The sequence below is a fragment of the Artemia sp. Qi Xiang Cuo genome, chromosome 8, assembly GCF_049724085.1.
Source record: "Artemia sp. Qi Xiang Cuo chromosome 8, ASM4972408v1, whole genome shotgun sequence".
In the NCBI taxonomy this organism is placed as follows: Eukaryota; Metazoa; Arthropoda; class Branchiopoda; order Anostraca; family Artemiidae; genus Artemia; species Artemia sp. Qi Xiang Cuo.
The window spans coordinates 55085331-55097599 of NC_142801.1; the positions used below are offsets into that span (position 1 = coordinate 55085331).

The 12269-nt window shown below is 36.9% G+C and overlaps 1 protein-coding gene across 3 annotated transcripts in view; it reads right to left on the reverse strand.

Moving 5' to 3' along the window:
- The window catches only part of LOC148949578 (cyclic AMP-dependent transcription factor ATF-1-like), an 86800-nt gene that overhangs the window by 17939 nt on the left and 56592 nt on the right, over nt 1-12269 (reverse strand). The window contains exons 1-3 of one of the 3 annotated variants that reach the window (XM_089093608.1): nt 10055-10180; nt 5778-5909; nt 2266-2404 (exon numbers count right to left, since the gene is read on the reverse strand). In XM_089093608.1, the coding sequence (XP_088949734.1) occupies nt 2266-2404; nt 5778-5909; nt 10055-10135 (352 nt within the window). In that variant the 5' untranslated portion in view covers nt 10136-10180. Of the gene's footprint in view, nt 1-2265; nt 2405-5777; nt 5910-10054; nt 10181-12269 lie in introns of those variants that run through there. The other 2 variants (XM_089093609.1, XM_089093607.1) reach the window with 2 other exon arrangements.

The following is a 12269-nucleotide window of genomic DNA, read 5'->3' on the forward strand; positions in this document are numbered from 1 at the left end:
GATTTCAATTACTTCAGCCAATATTATCTCTCGTTAGAAATAACATTATTATATCGCCAAATAGTTTTTATCACTGTTAAAAATTTTAGAAACGTTGTGTATCCCCAAGAACGTAGGCTGGGAGGGGCCTTTGTACATACAGAAAAGAGACAAACAGAATTCTGAATATTTTGATTCTATGCTTGAAAATTGTTGTCAGCGGACAAATCTCAAACCGTGGAAAGACTCGTATCCTAAAATATACACAAGCATATTTTAATAACGAAATAATGTACATTTTATACAGAGGTTAAGAAGGCGCAGGTATTGGCGAAAGATTCCGCTATTTCCTCCTTCCAAATTGGGGGAATTGCTGTTTTAAGATCAGCAGAATAAGACTGACACTCTTGGTAGGGCAATTCCTTTTCTGTTCTTGTAGAGTTCACTTCAAAAGGTTAGATTTTGTTTTTTTTGTTTTTTTTTTCTTATTAGCACTGAGGACGACTTGGCGGAGGTCCTTGTCGAAATATTTGCTTCTTTTTCGTCTTCATATTTGAGATACTGGCTGACAAAATCCTCGTTTTTCTCACATATTTGATTTTGATTTTCATTTATTATATCCTTTCTTTTCTTTGTTTCATACGTAAGGCAATTCCTAAATTTTCTAATTTTAATAAAGATGACAAATTGCCCAAACATACGTATGAACTTAATGCTGAGGTTAAGAAGGGGCTGCTAATGGCGAAAGGCTATGCAATTTCCTCCTTCCAAGTTGGAGGAAGTGTTGTTGCAAGACCCAAAGGCTAAGGCTCTTGGTAAGGCATTTCCCTAAATTTTCAAACTTTGATAACGATGGCAAAAGGGTACCCAAATAACCGAATAGGTAATTCCATCCCCGAGATCTTCCGTATGCGATAAAGCCATGTGACCAAATGCTCTTTCCCCCAAACCATCCCGGACATTGATTCCCCAAACATTGATGGGCTAAGCTAGCCGAACTCTGCTTTCGCTCTAGATTCCTCGAACGGGAAAAACTGCCCCTTATCTCTGTCATCAAACCAGATAGCGCTACAGAAAACATTACAGGCTTGTTTAGCCACACAATTCCTATTTCGTACACTTGGGAAGTCTTTTGAGGATTTATTTTACAACACTTTACAAATATCTTGAATAAAACAGGCTACAAAGTGATCGAAGCCATGAATTCCTAGAGAGACGGTCTACCCTAGATTACCTTGTACCTCGGCATCAGAAGTGGATCGAGCTTCTGGTTAAGGTATATGACCGTTACATACCGTTATACGACCGTTACTGACCGATATACGACCGTTACTGACTTTTGATATTCCAAAGGTCTTCAACAGAGTTAGCCATAAAGGTCTTTTAAAGCTTAAATCATCCGAATCAGTAGTCACTAAATGGTGGGGTTGAAATTGTCTTCTCTAATCATTCTAGAAAGGTTATCCTTGACAATATCGCATCCAAAGATCACCTGGTGAAATTTGGGGTTTCCCAGGGTATTACCCTGGGTAGCACCCTTTTCCTCATGTATATCAATGACATGGAGACCCTTAACAACACTTTCCTAACCACATACTTGCCCATTTGGCTGTGTAAAAGAACGGAGACAAAATAAATGCTTCCCCATCCCTTTAAGCTATTTCAATATAATTGGGAAAAAATACCAGTCAGTAGGCTTGCCGAAAACATTTTTTAAGGTTAAAATGGCCAAACATTGCGGATAATAAAAACCTCGAGAAAAATATAAATTTTTAAACATAGAACCACGAAAGATATGAAGAGAGATTACTTTCTTATACTTCCGAGATAAAAAGGGTGCATTAGTTCCACTGGCCTGTTTCTGTAACGAATTTTCAACCCCAGCCCTTTTAAAGTCATACTTAGATGTATCAAATAGTCTGATAGCTAAGCCTGGCACTATTATCAGCCAGCAAAAAGACCGCAAGACAAAATTGGTTGTAAAAGAAAGAACAAGTTTTAAGTCACAGCATTTTTACAAATCTCTGCTTCCCTGTTGAGTAGGGAATAAGGTCAATATAACGGAAGAACATAACAGACATTCCGGAACGATTCCAAGAACATGGAGGGATGTACACGAAGGCCTACTGTACGGCTTGCTAAAATTTCTAATATTCTTCTTACGATTTCGTAAAACGTCTTTATTTTTTGAATAATTAAACCGATTTTTTGCGCTTTTAACTTAGCTCTCTTCCCTACACATAAACACAGAATTAAACTACTAAGAAACGATATTTGATGTCTTACCCCACGAAATAGAGTATTCCTTACCGTCCCCAGCTAAATCATTTAAGATTTTTCTGTAAGATGGACGCCTTGCTAAAATTTCTCTTCTTTTCTTCGTTGCGTCGTCCTCATAAAAATCGTTCTCTGAATCACCAACAACCTAACATTAAAAAAAAGAATCAATAGCGTAACCTTTTTTATAGGACTAGAGCTAAACAAAATTTTCTCTAAATATAGAAGCAAAAATAAGCTAAATAATTACCAATAAACTTAGAAAGGCACTTAAACAAAATATGAATTATTACCATGGGAACTGTTTCTGCTATTTTTAGGGGACCGGGGCTCTTCGTATGGATTTTAACCTTTCTATAATGGATTTTTATACGATCCTTTGGAATGTAGTCAAACTTTTATACAATGACCGAGCCCCATTTTGTGGTTACTTTTACGCCCAAGCCCCTCCCCCCCCCTCTAGCGTTTGTGCCTATGGTTGCAACAGAAAAATCACTTAAAGAAGATGTGCAGAAGACACTAGTTTATTGCGTGGATACTCAGAGGAAAAATTGATTTTAAGTAAATAGAAGTAAAAAAGCTTGATATTTTGGCTTCATTTCGGGGGGGGGGGGGGTAGATAAATATGATTTAATACAATAAAATAAAAATAAAAATTGAGCAAAAAGGGCACACACATTCAGGTAAAAGCAAATGGAAAAAATAGACAATACAATTCTGTTTATTTAGAAGAAAATACGATGTCGAAGAAATGAATTTTCGAATCACTGTTTTGTCAGTTTCGCCACTTTACTACTACTACTAACAACAACTCACCGCAGCATCAAGCCGCCTGAGGCCAACACAGCTATGCACGCTCCTCCTTCATCCCGACCTATTCACAGCCTCCCCCCCTCTTTAGCCCTCCCAGGAAGTTCCCATTTCCCTTAAATCTTTCCTTATGACATCCTCCCACCCAAACTGAGGACGACCTGCTTTTCGTTTAGTCCTAGACAGTGGGCTGAAAAGGATAATCTTCAGCAGTCTGTCATCCTTCATCTACAGAACTTGCATTTGTTAGCTCAACCTTTCTCTCATTATAGCCCTAGAAAGCGGGATTGAACCACACTTTTCGCAAAGCCTACTGTTTGAAATACGGTCAGTCAGTTGGGTAAAAAACAATCCATAGACAATTTCTCTGAAAAACGTCTAGCAAATCTTCCGCCGTTTTTCTTAGCGCCCACGCTTCAGAACCACGTTTGATCACTGGCGCCACTGTAACTTCCAATATGCCAACCTTGGTTCTCAGATTCATCTTCCAATTCTTCCAAACTTTTTCAACTGTGAAAAAACACCCTGAGCCTTGGCTATTTTAATTTTAACCGTCTTTACTAATAATACTACCAAGGTAGGTGAAGTATTCCACTTGATCGATCTTTTCGTTATCCAACGTCACCTTTGGCTTTGATAATTTGGCTGAGTCATTAAACAAACAGGCTCAGACACCGCCCCCCCCCCCCCCGACGTTTGGCCACTTCTGATTTGATAATTAGGCTGAGTCTGTAAATAATAAGGCTCAGAGATCCCCCTCGAGGTTTGGTCACTTTGGACTTGATGATTTCGTTGCTTCTGTAATATAAACAGACTCAGCTGTACAATGCAGAACCTACAAGAATGTGAGCAAGTAGATTACAGCCCTTCCCTGTTGAAGCCCTAACTCCAGCTAGTCCACTTTCAAATTGCGTATATCATACCTACTTCTCTTAAACACCTGAAGCAAGAAGCCTGCTGGATTCGTGTCCGAACAACTTGAGGGTAACCTGTCGTTAAAACCTTAAGGGCTTGAAAAAAAAGTTCCACTGAGCATATGAGCATGAGCTTTGAGGGACAAGTTTTTTATAATTTCCAAAGTCTGTAACTTGTTTAATACACATATTTTCTATGTAATGCTCGAGCCACACTGTAGCTAAAACCTGTCGTAAAATAGCGACAATCTATGGTTCGTGATCCGTATTCTTTGTTCATTTTAACGTTACACTTGCACCATGGATGCCGGACAATTTAAACTGCGAAACCCTGCTTTGAAAAGCTTACATCCACACTAATTCACTCCTTATTATTTTCTAGGAGTACTTTGTCACTTTTTATTGGTTTTTCTTACCGTCTATTTTTTTTTTTTTTTTTTTTTTGAAAAAGTTGAGTGATTTTTCACTTTTATTAGTAGTTTTTCTTAGAATTCCGTAATAGCCCAGGTATTCAGTAGAGAAAAGCACATAAACGCTTGATCCGGAATAAAATTGGTGTTGGTATTTTAGTTTCGAGGAGACCGAGAGGGCACCCACTTCTTGCCACCTGGTTTAAATCTCATAACGCCACGTCTGCCACACAGTTTCACCACGCTTGGCCCAATTCCACCAAACTTAGAATAGTTTTTGCCACGCATGGCGCATTTCCGCCAAGATTGGCACCCGCCACCTGGTGTTCACGATTTGTGGAAAAGGCAGAGAAGAAAGTCTACAAGCAAGCAGCATAGATGGCCGTAGAAGATGCAATGCGCTTATGTTTCCATTCCTGCAACTTTTTCCTTCAATGCCTAATACATCTGCTTCCTTACTAATGCAACCTTTTAGCTGATCCGTACGACGAGATTATTCAGCCAGGTCAAAAGGGATGTGATAGAATACCCTATAATACGACCCATTTTTGATCCAGCCATGTTCACTTGAACTATCAGCTCTAAGCGATCTCGATCTAAGCCATGGAGCCAGGGTTGTCACACAAGAGGGGGTGCTGCCCTCAGTGTTTTGGGTGATTCGGTAAATAAAAACAATTCGGTAAAATTGTGCCGCAAAGCGCTATAGTTTTAGTAACTCATTATTTAAATTCAATAAACAAGAAGGACAAAATTACAACGGTGACAAGACGAATTAAAGAAGATGAAAATGCTTACTGACATGACAAACACTGAAATCTAGACCAGCCAAAATCCAGTTCCCATTTGGTAAATGCAGCGATTTTACCTAAATACACAGGCCAACGTGTTCCTCAATTACATTGGCTATCTAACAAAATTAGCCCGTCTGCGCAATGTCATTGGATTGTATGACGCTCCACCCGCGCTAGGGCTGGATTGGATAACGCTCCGCCCGCTCATCGTCAACCATTAAGAAGCCAAATCATCTGATCTTATGACTTTTGAGGTTTGCAAAAATATTGAAGCGAGAAATCTGTTTAAGCATCAAAAATCTGTGATTCGGTAGCAACTGGTTGGGAAACAGACGAGTGTAATCTCGAAGTCACTTTAACTAATAATTGTAAAAAAGACCAAATTAACTACAGAAAACATTAATATCAATTTCATGGACGAGTCAAGTTACCTCAATTGATGTGAAGTTACCTCAGATCTTTTTATTTGGATCAGAATGGAAACGCTTTCGCATAATCTCGCGGAATCAAATTCCAAACCCTGCAGCGTGTTGCTGCAGCAGAGGGGCCATTTATTAAATTCACAATAACAATTTAATATAATCGACAATACATACTTGCAAGGTGTGACCTCCGGCCGTCTGAATAACGGAATTAGATTTTCCGACAAGAATAAGATTGCCCTTTCCAATATGATTCGGACTTTGAATGACTGACTGTTGATTGGCAGCTTGAATCACGCTTTGGCTCTAAAAAAAATGTAGAACGTCATACCTATACCCTTTTTCGACGGTGTTGCAACTAAAGCTTTACATTCCAAAAGAAAATTTTTCTCGTCCGTCTCTTTATTTATTTTTTTTTCTGGTAGTAACACATAATAAAACCGGTTTATTTAAAATGCTAAGTGACCAATAAAAGGTAATTAATAAAACAAAACTAAGATGAGTCTAGATACATTAGTATATTTAAATACCTCAGGCATTAATGGCTTAATTCAACACATAATTACACTAAGTACAGAACGCATATACTTAAGCTCCGAACTGTGCTTTCCGCGAAATTATATATTCCTAACTCACAACTTTAATAAGGTCATCATCATAGTTCTAGCAGTAGCTCCAATCATCATTGCAGTAGGAGCTGCAACCTAATAAAGAGTAAACCATTGCCCATGGTGGCCGGAATTAAAAAGAGATGTTAAGGAAACTGTCTAGTGACCAGAGGCAGTTTTAGGGTAGGGACAGAGGGGGCACTTGTCCCTGGCGCAAAATTTTAGGGGCGCAAAATTGTAAATAGATAATCCAACAGTTATAATGATCATGGAACTTTATTAATAAAGTAGTAGGCACAGTTAATAAATGAAAATAATTATTAATTAGTTAATAAAAATAGAAAAAAGTTAAAAAATAAAATCAATTAAATATAATAATAATAATTAAATATTTAGCTAATTTAAATAATAAAATAAAAAATACTTAAAAATAAATTATTAACCAATTAATAAATTGAAAATAATTCTGTTTGTGAACGAAAATTTTGTTAAAATTTGGCCTGAGAATTTTGTGAGAGATAGAAGGAAGGCAGTAATCAAGATTTCGCCCCGGGCGAAAGAGAAGCCAAAACCGCCGCTGCTAGTGACCAAAGTTTCTCACGTTGCATTATTTTGAACAGTGATTCTTACACAGATTCCCTAGTACTGAAATTTTTAAGCGTACTTTTTTTTACCAAAAAAGTACGCCACTGAACTCGTTATTCTCGAGGACCAATGATTGGAGGTTTGCAGTCTCCCACCTTGAACTTCAATGAAATCACAAAAAAATCACCTTTCATCATGGGTAGCACTGTAGTCTCCCTTTTTTTTCATTCTCTCCAGGGATGATCGTACCGAGCCGGCTTAGTTGAACGGAAATTAAAATATCTAGGGCTTTTAATAAACAACAAAAATTAAAACGTCTGTTTCTGGCACCAAAAATCAACTTTGGCCCAAATAGGGCCATAATGCCGTAGAGTGCGAGGTGTGAGATAGCCAATCAACAGTTTCGGGTGATAAACATGACATTAAACATTTAATGAGCCAACTTAAATTTGAATCCAAAATTTCCAAACTCAGTGAATCACTCCAATAATTCCAGAGGAAGTAAATATATAATTATAGTGCGATAGTATATAGTCAGGCAGGTATACTATAATTTTTTGTCGGGAGGGGGGGGTTGACATTCAGTGGAAAACAACAGGCTGATGACAGAATACATTGGAGTTATATAATTTGGGCTATATGTTTTGCATATTAGGGGGGGGGGGTTAGGTTACCCCCCCCTAATGTGCAAATATATAGCCCATTTTTTTAAAGTATGTTTTCATCATGTTTTGGTGTTTTTCATTAGTATTAACCTAACTTGTTGAGTGTTGGCGGTACAATACATAAGTACCCGTCTTCCTGTCCGTCAGACTGATCATTGCGGAGGAAATTCCTACATTTTCCTTGTGGGCAGGTAAATCATTCTTTGTGCATAGCCCTGTGATAATCCGGTACAACCTTTTCTGAAGAAGAACGTTTCTTAGAAATTTCATTATTCCAAAAAATCACGGTTCGTGAGTTCATAGTAGCTTATATATATAGATATATACAGTTTGTGTTGGGATTACTGTGTATCCTTCTAGTTCTTCAAATAAATCTGAAAGCCGAAAAAGAAGTGATAGTCTTTAACATACATCGTAGAATCCTTAAATATTCGGTACTTACGTATTATACCAACCACATTCAAGAAGTGAAGTAAGGTTAATCATAATGATATATACTAAAAAATGATGAAAATATAATATTTTAGAAAGAAAATTATGGAAACTACAACAGAGAATTATGGGAAGCAGGCCGTCCAGAACGCATTATATTAAATACCTAACCAGCTCCATATATTAAATATTTGATTAAAATATTTAATCTAATTTATTAGAGTATATATAATTTTAAGGTAAATTTCTAGTGGGCCTTATAATTTAGCTAAAATGAAAGTGATAACGTCACTGGATGCCTATTTTCATGCTCTTTCATAATCCAATAATCGCTTCTGGGGCTAATTGTATCTTGAGCCCTTAAAGGGGCCTCAAAAGGTATTTGATTTTTGTAACCACAAAAAGAAGTTATCAACACTAGTTAAGTTATTGAAAAGCAGTTAAAAACATATCACTAGTTTATAAATAGGTTGTTGAAAAGTAATATATTACAAAAATACTTATTTATAACAATTTAAACCTCATTTATTAGGCAACTCAAATATAAACCGTTTTCCTACCGTTTCAAGTTTTTCAAATGCCGTCGACAAAAATAGCGCTGAATTTTGCGATTCGAATTTTTACCGTCGACAGTTCAGGGTATATTCCAATTCAGGATATATATTTGCACATTAGGGGGTGGGTGGGGGGTGGTTAAATTTCATGGTAAATTTACAGGGGGCCATATAATTTAGCTAGGATGAAAGTGAAAACATCATTTGATGTTTTTTTTAATTCTCTTTCATTATTCATATAAAATACCTTCGGTTCCCTTTAAGGGCTCAAGATGCAATTAGCCTCAAAGTAATTCTTGAATTATGAAAGAAGATCAAAAAGGGCATCAAATGACATCTTCACTTTCATCTTAGCTAAATTACACGGCCCACTAGAAATTTACCAATTTTAATAAATATATAAATTTAATAAACAAAATATATGCTATATAGAGAAATATTGGTACTTGTTTAGAATCCAGTAACCACACGAGAAGTTAAGTTTGGTTAATACTAATGAAATAAAACAAAGTATGATAAAAAATATACCGTAATAGTTAAGAAACAAATTTGGGCTATATATTTGCACATTAGGCGGGGTGGGGGTAAAGCATAGCATATATTAAATACGCGTACTTGGTTAGAATCCGGGCAACATGCGAGAAAGACCGCATCGAAATCTCAAAGATGCTATATGAAAAACGGGTTTTCGCTGCCTAGTGAGGTATTGCTCCCTCAGTGACAAAGATTTAAACTTTAGTTTTTGTGGTTGAAGGGGCCAAAAATGGTACCTAGGTTAGGTTAGGTTACGTATTTAATATATGTTATGCTTTAGCGTCCCCCGCCCTCACCCCCTAATGTGCAAATATATAGCCCAAATCTGTTTCTAAACTGTTATATTTTAATCCTAATTTGTTTTATTTCATTAGCATTAACGAAACTTCACTTCTCACGTGCTGCCCGGATTCTAAACAGGTACCTAAATACGTAACCTAACCTAGGTACCTTTTTTGCCCCTTCAAACCGAAAAACTAAAGGTTATTTCTTTGTCACGGAATGAGCAATACCTCACTAGGCAGCGAAGACCTGTTTCATATAGCATCTTTGATATTTCGATGCGGTCTTTCTCGCGTGTTTACTGGATACTAAACAAGTACTAAATATAATTGGATTCCTTCAATATTCACGTCGATGTATATACGGTACTTCATCTACTGAAAGATTGACAAAATTTACTAAACACACAGTTTAGCCATATATTACTTTTACCAATAGCTGGAATAGGTCCCTACCGGCACATGGGGGTAAAAATCCTACCCTTCCCCAAAAAAATTTGACTACATGCTCCTACATATCATATGGCTTAGACAATAGATCTGAAAAATATACGAAATTATTATATTTTGGAGGCCCTTGCCCCCACCCACCTAAGCATGTGCTTATGTCCTCCTATACCGTACATCATTTGGCTTAAACTTACTCATTCAATTAGGCCTATGACGATGACAATAACCAATAAAAGTAGCAAAAATGCGTTAGGAGTATGAATCTCTAGCTATAGACGGCTGAATAAGTCTAACTATTTGAAAAAAAAAAAAGAAATCGGCCTTCAAAAACAGCTGACTTACTCTTTTTCTTTTCCGATAATCACAAAGATCAACGGGCATAGATTTCACATCAATACGTTCATCAATACTAATCATTTTCATCACGAATTAGAACAACTATTATCATAGAATTTTTGAATGTTAAGTTACATCTTGACTGGTCCTGGCGTGAGTATTTTTCTCATGGGTTGACGTCATTTGATGACGCAAATTGTCGAAATTATCTATTCCCTTCTAGCTCATTTAGCCTGCTTCTCTTTTGAATAAGAATAATCAAAATAAATTCTGAGATAAAGAACCATTCTTGAGTTGGCATTATATTGAGTTTATAGCGCAAAAGACCGGTAAAAATGGGGGAATATGAGGAAATTTTGACTTAAATTATGGTTAACGAGACCCACCCCCCCAAAAAAAAGGTACTTATGTATTATACCAAACACAGTCGAGAAGTTTGCTCAGTATAAGATCTGAGAGGGTGTATCCCATTTGAGCGCTTTCCCATTTGAGCGCCATGGCGCGCAAATGGGCAGTTGCCAGTTGCGCGCCGTATTTTAATTAGTTAAGTTGTGTGCCATTTGAGCGCCAGATAATATTTTGCGTATGTTAGGTGATATAGCTAGGTGATCAGGTAAATTTTTCGCAAATCATATTATTGACTTACGAATAAAGTAAACACACCACTCGATGCCTTTTTAGGCTCTTTCCAAATATAATAATCATTTTTGTCGGAAATGAATTTTACCCCCACCCCTATGTATACCAATCCAGGGTATATATTTGCACATTAGGGGGGTGGGGGTAAATTTTAAACTTACCTCCCATTAACATCAGAAATAAAATTTACCCCCCCCCCCTAATTTTCAAATAAATAACCGGTATTGGGTTATTTTGGGGTGGGGGTAAAATTAAAATCAGAAAAAATTATTATTATATTTTGAAAGAGCATAAAAAAGGTATCGAGTGGTATGTTTAATTTATTCTTATGTCAATAATATCAACTGCGAAAAATTTACCGACGGGTCTTCATGTCTGTTTTCCTCATACAGTATATAGCGGTGGATACCGCATAATGCATAAGTACCTGTATATACCTTTAGTAGTAAATATATATGGTATACATAAATACTATATATATTTACTTAGTTTATAATACTATAAATGGAAGTTATTTTCACAACCATTGACCCAATAAAATCCTCAGTTTTGTTCGTTGTCTTCGTGGCAATAAATATTTCTACAGGTCAATGTGGCAGCAAACCACGCTTCATCCACCGCAAAATCACAATTTTGGGTTTGGCGCTCAAATGGTACTCCGTGGCGCTCAAATGGGAACAAAATTCCATGGCGCTCAAATGGAACAAAATTCCGTGGCGCTCAAATGGGAAAGCGCTCAAATGGGAACACCCCATCTGAGAGACTGGTTTCATAGCTACAAAGACAAATGACTGGTGACAGAACGCATTGGACTTGTATAATTTAGGCTATAAATTTGCACATTAGGGGGGGGGGGGGTAGGTTAAGTTACTTTAACCCCACGCGCTTCCCATAATGTGCAAATATATAGCCCAAATTATATTATTATATATACTAAAGTATTGTATTTTCATCATTTTTGGTATATTTCATTATGATTAACCTCACTTCACTTCTTGAGTGTGTTTGGTATAATACAAAAGTATCAAAAAAAATATGATAGTAAAACAAATGCATGTATTTTGTAACTTCCCCCGGAAAAAGCATAAATACCCCCATCCCCCCACACGACGGCTAACCCCTGTATAAGCCTGCGTCTTCTTTTTTTATTCTTAAATTCGCGGCGCCAGGTATAATTAAATATCTGATTTGCCGCTAGTCTTTTATAGAGTTTTTTATATTCTGTATATCATTTTCTCTCTAAATTATTGAGTAAGTGAATCGTGTGTCTCCCCCCTCCTTTACAGGTCAAATAGCCTTCAGGAGGATGAGTTAAGCGTATTAGTGTGTGTTGGTTTCATTAAGAACGAATCTTTTCTAATGACTATAAAATTAAGCGGATACAACCAAAATTTAAGGGTGGATCTCAGAATATTTTCTGGTGTTCGAGGGCCCATGAACGGTCAAAAAGCCTTATTCTATGTCACTGTTTTCTGGGGCTGAGTTTTCCTTCATTTGGAGGGCGTGGAGGGTAAATCTCTCTATCGTGCAGGTATTTAGTGGGGAGCATATTTTCTAATGAATTTGACATAAAGATGTTAAT